Source organism: Rutidosis leptorrhynchoides, chromosome 5 (genome assembly GCF_046630445.1).
Source record: "Rutidosis leptorrhynchoides isolate AG116_Rl617_1_P2 chromosome 5, CSIRO_AGI_Rlap_v1, whole genome shotgun sequence".
NCBI lineage: Eukaryota > Viridiplantae > Streptophyta > Magnoliopsida > Asterales > Asteraceae > Rutidosis > Rutidosis leptorrhynchoides.
The window spans coordinates 444,604,303-444,617,763 of record NC_092337.1 but is presented as its reverse complement, the minus strand read 5'-3'; the positions used below and the strand labels follow the sequence as shown (position 1 = coordinate 444,617,763).

The 13,461-nt window shown below is 34.3% G+C and overlaps 1 protein-coding gene across 1 annotated transcript; it reads right to left on the bottom strand.

Moving 5' to 3' along the window:
* Nucleotides 1-1,253: 1,253 nt before the first annotated feature.
* LOC139850122 (probable methionine--tRNA ligase) lies at nucleotides 1,254-7,122 on the bottom strand. The gene is made up of 17 exons (XM_071839710.1): nucleotides 6,987-7,122; nucleotides 6,752-6,896; nucleotides 6,514-6,667; nucleotides 5,897-6,052; nucleotides 5,589-5,819; nucleotides 5,289-5,432; nucleotides 4,991-5,081; nucleotides 4,724-4,830; nucleotides 3,679-3,793; nucleotides 3,468-3,571; nucleotides 3,319-3,384; nucleotides 3,018-3,150; nucleotides 2,760-2,893; nucleotides 2,501-2,621; nucleotides 2,186-2,418; nucleotides 1,957-2,058; nucleotides 1,254-1,562 (listed from the first exon to the last, which is right to left on the bottom strand). Exons 1-17 carry the CDS (start codon nucleotides 7,120-7,122, stop codon nucleotides 1,332-1,334), a joined length of 2,403 nt encoding a protein of 800 aa, XP_071695811.1. The 3' UTR covers nucleotides 1,254-1,331.
* Nucleotides 7,123-13,461: the final 6,339 nt, after the last annotated feature.

Below are 13,461 nucleotides of genomic sequence, written 5' to 3'. Positions count from 1 at the left end.
AATCAACCATCTTTATGGGTAGACTGACAGCTTTTTTCACCAATACAACACCTTTGTACTTTTCATAAACTTCAAGGTTCAAGTTGGAAGGATTTCCATTATCCGCTGGATTATCAATATTATTCCACCTGTTCCTCTTCAAATTCGAAATTTGAATTTTGGTTGACTCTATCTCCTCCATTCTCTGGTGGCGGTGTGGTAGGAGAATTTTCCCGTATCTTCAAAATTTGGACCTTCAACAGCAGGCTCATTATTGTTCCCAACATTGCTTCGTTCCTCATAATTGATGGATTCAGTAACTTTGTCCACATCAATAACATTAATCGGATTAAAGTCTTATCCGAGTCAATTAAATATTGAATATTAAAGTCTGTTCCTCTTCAGTCGTCTAAGAATGTGTTTGTTAGGCTCAAAGAGATGGATATAATAGCAATTAAATATTGAATATATGCATTTATGTTTATTGATTATAATTAAATTAAAAAAATGGGTAAATTTGAGATACTTAAAGGTTTAAGTTAGGGATACATGATAGTATTAATTGGAAGCCATTTCACATTGTTGTGGGTATCAAACGCAAAAATTGTCACTCACATCATCTTCTTCTTGGATGTTACAAGCATGGATTTGGTTCCACAACGCATAATTTTTTGTTACATGATCATTGTAATCTCTCAAGATGAGAAATGTTTATTTTGACTCTTTCAATTTTTGTTTAAATTTTGGTGAGCTTGTTCCCAAAATTCTATCAATTGTATCTTCAGGCCAATTCATTTTTCGATGAATTTGGCTTCCAATTTATATTATCTTTTCATTTTTTGCCAAAAAAAAAAAAAAAAAAAGTGGGGTAACATGTAATTTTAAGGTTTAATGAGGGGATATATGATATTCACTCTATATAATTTGGTTTAAAACTAATGACCTAGTTGGATAATAACCACCAGATCATTATGTAGTTACCTCTTTAAAAACTTATAAAAAAGTTGTTAACTCACTAAGTTGATCTCATTCATGGTCTTCAAACGATTTGGATAAACCTTTTCTAAGTAGTTTGTTAATCTATGCTGATATACACAATTCATATAGAACAAAGTAAAAAAGAACTCTTAACAATTAGTAAACGTAAAATATAAATTCTACTAGTATCAAAAACTTAATTAATTGCTTATGTAAAATAATGTTTACTTTTACATACCAAAACATAATGTTAATATCAAGTTTTGTTACCTATAAGTAATACCCATATGTTTCCCCCACACATCACATGCAATTAGTCGGACAGATGTTACCTACAAAAAACTTAGTTGGACAAATGTTATGCTAGTGTTTAGTTATCCAATAGATCCATTAGGTATGGATGAAACCTTGCAAACACCAGCAGAAGTATTAAATGCCAGATGTTTAAAGCAAGCTACAAAATCCTTGTCTGTATGTAAATCCACTTGAAGAGTCTCCCAAACCTTCCTTTTCGGGTTCAGAACTTCATCAGGCTCCCCACTAAATCCAGAAAATGTAACTCTTTCTCCAACAACAGCAGATGCAGGTGGTTCAACCAATTCAACCTGAAATAAAAATAGTTTAAACGTATGTTGTATCCATCATATCATATATACAGTAAGACCTTTTGAAGCGCCAGTAGTTTATACGGCACAAAAACTCAGAATTACAAGTAAAAATGTCCAAGAGAGTTACAAAATAACTGTAGATAATTTCAACTTCTTCTAAGTTTGGAACTTTTTCCTGATTTGGAGGGGGGTTATCACTAAATACAGATATGCAACTACTCAAGTTAAACAAAAAGTTGAATACTTGAATGAACCGAATGACCAATGAGATGGAGCTTTGTCTGTATGTGACACCTTTTAAGTTTTAATTAAGTACTCTAATTGTAGTATTATTATTATATTATTATTACGAATATGAAAATATGAATATGAATATTTATGAAATGCATACCTTGGTGTGATCACTAGTGGAAGCACAAAGAACCATAGCTTGTGATTTGATTCCACGCATGGTTGCTGGCTTTAAGTTGCAGAGAACACATACCTTCCGGTTCTGAGAATAAATAGCAAGACAAATTTTTTAACAAGCTCGTGAAATCACACACACACACACACACACACACACACACACACACACACATGTTTAAGTTACAGACAAGGGTATAAGTGGGGAAAAAAACCTGCAAATCCTCAAGACGAATAAATTTGACAAGCCCACTAACAACAGTCCTAGGCTGGTCTTCACCAACATCAATTTTTTCAACGTACAAAGAATCAGCATCAGGATGCTTTTGAACTTGAGTAATAACTCCAACACGAATATCAAGTCTACTGATTGTAAGTTCCTGTTCAACAGTGTTAGTTTTGGCTTCACCTGCAGATTTAGCCAGCCTTTCTTTCTTTCCACTTTTATCTGCAAAAGCAAGATAATTGTAAGAAGAAGAAGAAGAAAAAAAAAAACATTTTATATCAAGGTAAAATTAAAAACAGTTTACCAGTAATTTTTGTGTTGTTTAACTTTTCAGTAATTTTCTTTGCTTCAGCTTCTTCCTTCATAGCCCGGTCAGCTTGACTTCCAGCAAACTTATTCCTAAAAAATTCAACTTCTTCATTTGTCTGCACATCACACAAAAGAAACATAATACTCCGTAATACACAATGTTCAAACAACTAGTTTACTAGGGGCCATGTACAAGAAGCAAAATAGAAACTTAGAAATAATGAAGAATTTGTAATTTTTTTTTTTATTTTTACCAATGCTTGAAACAAGCGCACAGGGGTACCAATTTTGTGTCCAACAGGAATGAACTCCCAAGGACTTTTGGCTTTTGCAACATCCCCTTTATCATCAGAAAGGGATAGTTGAAAGGGAAAATTAAGTTGCTCAACTACCTGTATATAACAAATTGAAAAGAATGTTTTACGTTTACAGTACAACTGACAGAAAACATCATGTGTTAATTAATTACAAAAACATCCCCAAATATTATAAGGTATATATAGTTAAGTTACTTGCCTCAATCGAAAAGGATGGCATGAAAGGTTCTAAAAGACACGCAAGAAGATAAACTAATCCCACTGAAGTTCTCATGACTATAGAACATGAAGAAAGGTCTTCCTTGTAAAGCTTCCAGGGTTGACTTTCCTGCGGGATAAAATACAAAAAACATGTTCCTTAATGATCTCGACGAGTTGCAGGGTTAATTTGCTGATTGTGTTTTATTTATTCTATTTATTAAGCGAGGTCAAGAACAGCTATGTAATATGACCTGGCTCTTATCACTAAGTTCTAAAATAGTGGGTCTGGTCTTACTTGTAGGTATGCATTTCCTTCACCAGAGATACTCATTGCAATTTTTAATCCCTGCTTTAGCTTGACCTGTGCCCCCAATGTGAAACATAATTATTATTCTTTTTTCAAAACAAGATAAGTACGCCAAAGTAATTTTATTCCAGCCTTGCCTTTTCCATGGCCTCTACATATTGGTCAACATAGTTACCAACATAGTTACCTGGTGCATCAGGAATTATAGATTTGTATCCTGGGCCTTTTTCTGTACGTAAATTACAGATGCAATTAAAACAAGAAAAACAGGTATTGTATAAAAGCATGACGTATAATAGTTTTAACAAATAGATAAGATTCTCAATTATATACCAATTAACCACTAACCTGGATCTTGAGCAATAAAGCTCAAAACCCTGAAGATGAAATTGCCCAAATTATTTTTCAAATCACCATTTACCTTTGCTTGCATATCTGACCACGAAAATGACGTGTCTGATACCTACAGATGTGAACACTTAGAGAACATAATATATATATATATATATATATATATATATATATATATATATATATATATATATATATATAGTGGTAGGATCAAGAGGGAAGTAACCATTCGGGGGGAAGCAAAAACTTTTTTTTTTTTTTTCGTTTTTTGAAAAAACTTTGTTCACGAACATTATAGATGAGATGAAAATATGAACATTTAGTACAGACACTTTGTGATAAATGTTTTTATTTTGGCGGAAAAAAGCTCGAAGAAGTAATATATAACAATTATCGTGTTTTTCGAACGTATTTTGAGGTTTTAGCTATTGGGGTTTAGATATTAGGGTTTAGATATTAGGGTTTATAGGGTTTAGATATTAGGGTTTAGAAATTTAGGGTTTAGGGTTTAGATTTAGGGTTTAGATTTAGGATTTAGATTGAGTTTTTAACACGAACGGTTTAGAGTTTAGGGTTTAGGGTTTGGTGTTTTGGGTTTATGGAATAAACCCAAAACACCAAACCCTACACCCTAAACCCTAAACCCTAAACTCTAAATCGGGCTAAATTTTACTTCACAAAACATGGAAAAAAAACGTTCATATTCTTCACAAACAATAATATCTTGAATGTTATTTTTGTCGATCGCTTTCCCGCCTAAATAATAACATTCATCACAAAGTGTCTCTTCTAAATGTTCATATTTTCGTGTGATCTTGATGCCGGAAAAAAAAATTTCAAAAAAAACGAAGAAAAAAAAAAATTGCTTCCCCCGCTTCCCCCGATTGGTTACTTCCCCATTGATCATGCCGCTATATATATATATATATATATATATATATATATATATATATATATATATATATATATATATATATATATATATATATATATATATATATATAAAACGAGTTGGCTGATCACATTATTAGTAATCATTTACCTCTGGTCTAGTGGTTAACAAATAGTATCGCCATACTTTTACAGGGATCTTTGTATCCTTGGCATCATTTCCAAAGATGCCTACACCCTTACTTTTTGAGAACTTGCCTACACACACACACACACAGTATTTGAATTGAAATATACTTGAGATGATACACAACGTGGGCAATACAACATCAGCCCCACGTATAATAAGAAACCCTCATATCTGACAGACAAGTTCTTAAGCCAAACAATAAGTTCCAGGTTAGAGCATTAAACAAACCTCCCTCATAGTTTAAGTACTCCGTAGCACTAATTGTTTTCATCATAGTCCAGCTCTCACCAGTCCCGATTAGAGTAGAGGGAAACATTACCTGGAATAATCTTTTCATAGTTTAGGGACAGTGTTGTGTTGCATACAATAACTACACCAACTTTATTTCGTGTTCATGGTAACTATGATTGTTACTAAAATTCAAACAATTGTTATGACTTTGATTTTCGTTAAACCCGTGTAATCACGGTCATGAACTAGTAGTATTAACAATTATGAAATCCTTTCTTTAACATATTAGACTTACAGTGTGGAATTGAACGTTATCCATGCCCATAAACTGGAATAGCTCCACATTTTCAAGATTTTTCCACCACTTGTCCCACTCGGGTGTGTAGCATTTAGTAATTGAGACATATCCAATAGGTGCATCAAACCACACATAAAAAACCTAGTGAGCATTGTATACAACCATAAGAAGATATACATGAAGTAAAAAAAAAAAAAAAAAAAAAAAAAGGTGTGAATGTTGCTACTTTGATAGTTGAAAATGAAGTTATCAACTAGTATAAAATAGATAAAGCATAAGGACAAACAACGCCCCTACCTTGTCTTTGAATTCTTCAACAGGGACAGGGACACCCCACTTCAAATCTCTTGTAATACAACGTTGCCTCAATCCTTGTTTAAGCAATACATTTGTTGCACTAATGGCATTTTTACTCCATGAGCCACCCACTGACATTGTGTTGATGTATTCACCAACTTTGTCTTGCAACCGATCGAGTTTAAAAAACAAGTGATTGGTATCACGAATACGAGGGCTGCTCGCACAGATCTAATTGCAAACGAAATACAGTTATACACAAGCATGGGAATAAAGTTGAAAAGGTAACATACTAACATTAGATTTACCTTGCATCTGGGATTAATAAGTTCTGCTGAATTTATGAGTTCTCCACATTTTTCACATTGATCACCTCGCGCAGAATCATAACCACAATCTGACTTTGGGCAACCGCCCTCAACAAATCGATCGGCTAAAAACTTGCTACATATATCACAGTAAGGCTGCATTGAAAAACAAGATCATTTGTGATTCACCAGATATCACAAAAAAAAAAAAAAAAAAAAAAGAAAAAAAAAAAAAGAAAAAGAAGAATCATACATCAGTTCATATTTCAACCAGGGGCGAAAATATGAAGCACCGGGGGCACCCGCCCTCAAGTAGATTTGTAATTTCTCGTGCAAGAATTTTGGATTTTTGGATTTTTCGATTTTGCCCAAATGGATTATTTTTTCCCCCAAAGTCTCCATCTTTTGCCCCTAAAGCCTCCATATTTTGCCCAAAAGATTCCAAATTTTGCCCCAAACCCTCCCTATTTTGCCTAAAATCCTCCAAATTTTGACCCGAAACCTCCATATTTTGCCAAAAAAAAAAAAAAAAAAGATGCTATGTTTTTTTAAAAAATTTCACCCCGGTGAAAAAAAGTTCATGCTTCAGCCACTGATTACCAAAGATAGCCACACACCTGCCGAATTGTCTCGTCAAAAACCAATTCATTCTTCATCAAATTCATAAATATCTCTTGGCATACTTCAGTGTGCTCGTCAGTAGACGTTCTTCCGAATTCATCAAAACTTATATTAAACCAATTATACACTTCTTTATGAATCGCATGATACCTAAAATATCAAAATTAAAACAACATCAACACAACAACTATAATAAACCCTAAACATATTATTCTTATTTACTAAGTCAATTACTTTTTACAAATTTCTTCAGGAGTACAATTCTCTTCCAAAGCCTTGACCTCTGTAGTTGTTCCGTACTCATCTGTACCGCCAATGTATATGACGTTGTATCCTCTTAATCTACAATACCTAGCAAACACATCTCCACTCAACACGCCTACATACAAAATAACGATTCACAAATTAATTTCAAAGCTGATTAAATTACACATTTAATTTAAGTATACAGTATACTTGATATACTTACACCCAATAATGTTGCCGAGGTGAGGCACGTTATTCACGTACGGCAACGCGCTAGTAATTAAGATGTTTCGTTTGCCAGCAATCGGAAGCTTCTTCGGTTTCCGACTGTCTACGGCGACGGTAGGTGTAATTCCCATTATTACGGCGCTTTTTAGGGCTTAGGTTTTGGATTGAGAGCGATAAAAAAACGAAAGTCGTGGCTTTTAGCTGATTGTAATGTTGTATTATGAATTCCCGTTAGGATTTTATATCTTCGGCTTGCTTTGGGTTCAAGTAATTTAAAAGAAGCTTCGAATTCGTGGGCTTTTGAACTGAGATTTTTTATTTCGCGCTCTTAATTAAGCACGTAGATTTTTTCCATTTTTTTTTATTTTTTTTGGCAAAAAACGAAAACTTTATAACAATTCTAATTCTTGAAAAGAGAAGAAGAAAACAAGATACAAAAAAAAGTACAGACGAGGCTCGAAAGCAGCAAAACCCAACAAAAGAAACCTCACCTAAAGATAAATAAACTTGAGCCTAGCCAAAAACAAATGAACTACATGACCTACAAACACAATAATTGAGAAAACAACCTTAAACAACCAACTAAACTAATAACAAAGACAAACTACTCACAATCGCCGATGTTGTTGGTGTCAACGCCAATGCCCGCACTCGCCCTGAACGAAAAAGTCGACTCGTTACCGATCTCGTTATCGGTGGAAGTTCCCGCCGCAAGGGGATTCAAACCGCCTTTCCTATACTCGTCAAAAAAGCCCCCTTCTTCTAACACACGTCCCGACCCCGAACCCACATAAGACCACTTACAAGCCCCGACTTCTTGATTATCTATGAAGGTTTTTTGGAACGCAACCCCCACTTCATCATCATCACTGTCATCCCGTAAACAAAACGAACTATCCGTCACGATCTTCTTCTTAACCTTATCTTTTGACTTGACCCCACCTTTAGAACCATATTTCTTCACTCCGCCTCTACGAAATTTGCTCGAATGGACATGCCAACCCCGACAAAAACCTTTACATGCCGGATCCGCACAAATACAAAACTTTCTACCTGCACTATTACCCGTAGCAACATTAGCGAAATTATCAAGAAGAACACTAGTCGTCCCGTTACACACAGTTGGCTTCGAAACATCCGCAATTCGCCTTTTTTTACTCTTAGGTCCAAAACCTTCACCACCAAGGGCATTATCTATCTAGTCAAATTGAACCGAATACGGCGAAGAATTTAACCGATCAACACCACTAGACACTTTACCTTTGCCTTCATCATGACCAACACACACTGAACTCTTCCTATCAACCAAGTCCATCTCAATCATTTGATTCAACAAAACAGGAGCATCAACTGAGTCAGCCATAACAGAAATAGAATTAGTTACACCCTCGTCAACAAGAGCAACAACTTCAACCTCATTCGTTTGTCCATTTAAACTTGCCACATTATCAGCTGCCATAGATTCTTCATGATTACCCGCAATCGATGAAACCAAACCAGGAGTAGTAATCCCACCACGAATGCAACACTCAACCACACCCTCTTCGGGCTCAGCAACATCCCCAACAGTTTCTACAACCTCGGCAACAACATCATCAGAATCTTCAACGACCGCCCCAATTGCTTGCCCATTTAAAACGTCGTCTTTTTGTAATATAATACCTCGATTCAATTCAGAAATCCTGCTCGAGGACGACTCCTCGTTTAACAAACTTTTGATGATACCGGGATCATTCACCTCATTAACCCAAATATTAGTCTTAAGGCTAACATTTGAATCGATCAAAACCACCTCCAATAACTCATGTATGTGCTTAACCGATCTAGAATCGACAAAAATAAATACAGAACCCGCGTTCCAAAAAGAGTTCGAATTGTTGGCGACATAAATCACATCACCAAAATGATTAACTATAACGGTTGCATTTTTATCCGACACAAAAGTAACCGGGATGCCACGAATCTCTAACCACACAAACCTAAAAAAAACAACTAGCTTTGTCCACTAACGGAGTAGTCACCAGGTAATCCAAATTACACGAAGTACCAAGTAAAGAAACGAAATGAGAGGCATCTAGACACTGAATTATGCAACCAAATAAACCCAATTTGCAAACATAAGAAACCATTATCTTATGTTTGGCCAAAAAGCTCCTCAATTTAGTAACCTCAAACGGCAATATACCAGCTAAAACCACACAACGGTCCAGTCCCAGGACCACTGATTGATTGGGTTCGAGATTAAAATAAGTGTGTTTGTGATGATTGTAATACTTGCGGTCACTGGCACCACGACGACTAGGCCAACCAACATAAATAGCATGACCAAAAATGGCCGAACCATTTAATTTAGAAACAGCAGATCGAGCAGAGTCAGGTGCAGTGTATGTGATGAAAGCGTATCTTCTTGCGCTCCAGAACTTTACTTCGGTAATTTCACCCTCATTCCCGAACACACTACAAAGCATATTGCAGTTACACTTCTCTAATCTCCCAACAAACACTGTGCTACCAGTAGCAGAGGAGTCATCAGACGGTAAACCACCCGGGACATAAGCACCGTCACCACCAGAGTCGTTAAACGGTACGTTCTTAGAAATAACCACCGAAGGACCACCGTGACCGGCATCATCGGAAACGAATCCGGCACCTAAGGAAGAAGGAAAAGCAGGGAAGGGTGTGCGATTGTTGGGAGTTGAATTTGGGGGAGCTTGGTTTAAATTCGAATTTTGGAAATGGGATAAAAAAGTCATAATGCAAGTTGGAGGAATTAAATGAGGTTAGGTAAGGAAAATGGTGGATTGTGACGGAAAAGGGAGGAGATTTTGAAAAAACTGGTGGTTTAGGGGACTGGCTCGTATTTCAAGTCAGAGAAAAAAAATTATGGTTTTCTTTTAAAGGTGTAATTGGTACCATGGTCTGTAGATTTTTCCATTTGAGACCCTAAAATTGACTTATGCTTAATGTCTTTCAGTGTTTATTTTTATTTATCTTCTATAAATTCTATTGTAATCAAGGTTGTAAAAGTCGCGAGTCGGGGATGCATCAGTCGAGACCTAAAAAGGACGCGTCGGCTGAGTTGGGGACGCGTCGGGGACGCATCGGTCGTTGACCAACGTTGACTTTATTAATAATTTCTTAAATATATATTTATATATGTATAAAATAGTTGATTCTGTACCATACATTTCTTAAATAAGAACTTGATTTAAACACAATCAAACTTGAAACTCAATTAATGTTACCAAGTACATAATCAGTAAGGACACAGAGAAAAGAGTGGCCCAAAAAATGAAAACAAACCCTAATTTTAAAAACATATCACATCTTGACGAAAATTTGACTGATTTTGACCGTTTTTGACCGTTTTTGACCAACTTTAACCGTCTTTGATAGACTTTGACCGAACTTTTAGCTTTGACCGTCTTTTGAGTTGTTTTCAGAAAAAACGTGACTAAAAACCCAAAAAAACGACGCATCGGCCGACGCGTCGGCCAAGTCGGCCGACTTTTACAACACTGATTATAATTCTAAAATGAGGACATTATAAAAAAATTATTTCCTTTGTTAAAAAAATTAAATTAAAAAAGAAAAAAATCTAGAGACTCTAGACGATGTCATAATTGTATTTTTTTTATAATTAAAAAAATCATATTAACTATAATAAGTATTTTAAAACTACAAAAAGCATCATAAATATAGAATTGTTGCAAATTTTTGAAAATATATTTTCAAATTAAATTCCAGAATTCATGGGCATAGAATCGCTTACAATTACGATATTTGATATAATTACCTTTTTTTGAATTTCGTATTTAAGTATTAATTATGTATTTGTATACGTAGTTGTATATGTAATAAATATTTGTAGATTGAATCCAATGGTTACTATGATTTATTTAAACGCAATGCATGGCCAAGATCAAATATTTGAAAATAATATTACTTAATAAAACTCCTACTTTAATAAGAAGAGGGAAAAAAACATATTAACTATTATATTAATATTAAAATTCTATAATGATGATTTCATTATTAGGCTAGTTTATTTGTTAAGAAATAATCAAAAAGAAAAAAAAAATCTAAGTAAAATCAAATCTTGAATTAATATAATTTTGAATTAATCTTATTAATTAATTTTGAATTAAAATTAAATCTTATTAATTAATTATTATTATTAAATCTTATAAAAAATTATATTAAATATTAAAATTAAATAATTTTGAATTATTACCCAAACTAACTATTTCATATCGATGGTTCTGTTTCCCTTTTTCTACGCAATCTTTCTGACGTTAAAAACGCATAGGTCATTATGTATACTAGGTACTAACTACGTGTATCTAAAAACACTCATAGCAAAACGTTTTTACTTATGTAAATACATAACGCTACGTTAACTATGAATATGCAACCCGAAGACCCCGCGGCATCGCGCGGGCCACTTTTACTAGTTATTATTATTAATATTAAATTTAACTAAATTAATTTATATTTATATTTAATTACTTCATTTTCTATAAAATAAACTTCATCTCCATCTCCATCTCCATCTCCATCTCCATATATATTATAACAAAAGCAATATTTGCAAAGCAAGTTAGACTAAAAGATCACATGGCAAAATAATGACCCTTAATTTTAAAAGCCAAAATAAATTAAGACCGTCGAATTTAAATTACATGAATTATTTGCAACTATATCAAAGAGCTTTATCCTCCTTAGACCTAACGTGTTAGTAAGTATAATATATTCCTTCCAAACAGGGCCGGTTCCGAGTTTTCCGGTGCCCCGAGTGAGGCGGTAAAAAAAGGCCCCTCTGAATACAGGGCCGGTCCGGTTCAAGTCACGATTAAACTCTATATATACACGCATGTATACGATAAATAGCAATTTAAGTATTGTCATGTGGCAGGCTTACTTTTTGTTGCTATTTTTGGTATCCAAAACCCGATATTAAATTAGTAGACTATAATCAAAACTAATATTTAAAATAAAATTGTAATATCCCGCCTTTTTCCGTTTAACTATTTTAAAGTCTGTTATATAATTATAACACCTTCCGTTAATACACGTTTTTAAATTATCTCGTTTAGGTAATTCACGCACCTGCAACCGAACTCGAGGGACTAGTTTCGTCAATTGAGCATAGATGTGACTAGATGGACTAGTCAACACCCACCTCCTCCATTCATTATCCTTTCCTTTTTCATTTTCTTTAATACTTTCACATTTTCTCTCAAAACACCAATTCAAAGATTCATCATCCATTTTTAATCTAACAATCAAACATCAAAACAAATTACATATTTGGAATCCTTGCATCTTCCTCTTCGAATCCATACCGATTATTTCTCATTTGGGTAACTTTCTAAAATCACTAGATTTTGTGTTCTTGATGATTTTTACTTATAAAAGTGTTAATTAGTGTCTATGGCTCAAGTCTAACATGAATATGTGATTTATATGTTCGATCTCGTTATTTTAAGCAACTAGCATGAACTTGAATTTTGGTGTGTCTGATTTGGTGATTTGGTTGCTTGAATGTTGTTAAATGTTATAAGTGCATGTTTTAATTGTGTTACTAGTATCACTAGCTTCAATTTGATGTGTAGGTTGCTTTAGAAAACTTCATAAACTTGATTATTGATTTTGGGTGCTGTTGGTTAGGGTTTGATAGACCTAAATGTGAACATTTGATGTATTAAATGCCATGAATTGTTGTTGGTAAGTGGTTAGTTGGATTGTATACTTGATTACCTACGAAACGGCGTATTGTATGTAGGTAGTAAGTTCCCGAATCATAAATATGCATTTATGAACTTGAAACTTTGAAAACAGACTTTTAATGACCACTTGGCTATAAATCGGTTATTGTAAATGATGTTTTTGATTAATGAAATGTGTTTAGTTGTGTTCCTCGTTAAATTATCTTTCCAACGATATAAGATGCGTGTTTTGAATGTTTACGGATCATAAGTTATGGTGGTTTGAAATTAGGTTCGTGCCTTAAGTGTTAAAAACTGCCAGATTTGCTGAACAGGTACCTGGAACGGTGCTCCATAACCTTGAGCGACGCTCCAAATTAGGCTGTCCAACTTGGCACTTTTACGAAAAATGTTTGCTATGCTGTGGACCTCCAATTCACATGTAACTTGTTCCAACACGCTTATATGTGATTAAAAACCTCAGAAAAATAGTTCGGGATCCAAGTTTTTACAGCATACGAAGGGACACTCGAAAAACCGGAACCGGGACATAAGTCACGTGATGACGTACGACTTATCGGAACAAAAATTACAAGTCAACTATGCACGTGAATTTAATATAATATATAATTAATTATATAAATTATATATTATAAATATAATTAATAAATATGTCGACAAGCGTAGGACAAAACAGATGTGAGCTGGATTTTTCAGCCATGCGATCGCATGAAAAACCAGTGCAAACCCCATGCGATCGCA

Coding starts and splice junctions, on each gene's coding strand:
- LOC139850122 (XM_071839710.1), bottom strand. CDS start 7,122: ATGGGAATTACACCTACCGTCGCCGTAGACAGTCGGAAACCGAAGAAG. Junction 6,668..6,751: donor CCTGAAGAAATTTGTAAAAA/GTAATTGACTTA, acceptor TTGATATTTTAG/GTATCATGCGATTCATAAAG. Junction 5,433..5,588: donor TTGAAGAATTCAAAGACAAG/GTAGGGGCGTTG, acceptor AATGCTCACTAG/GTTTTTTATGTGTGGTTTGA.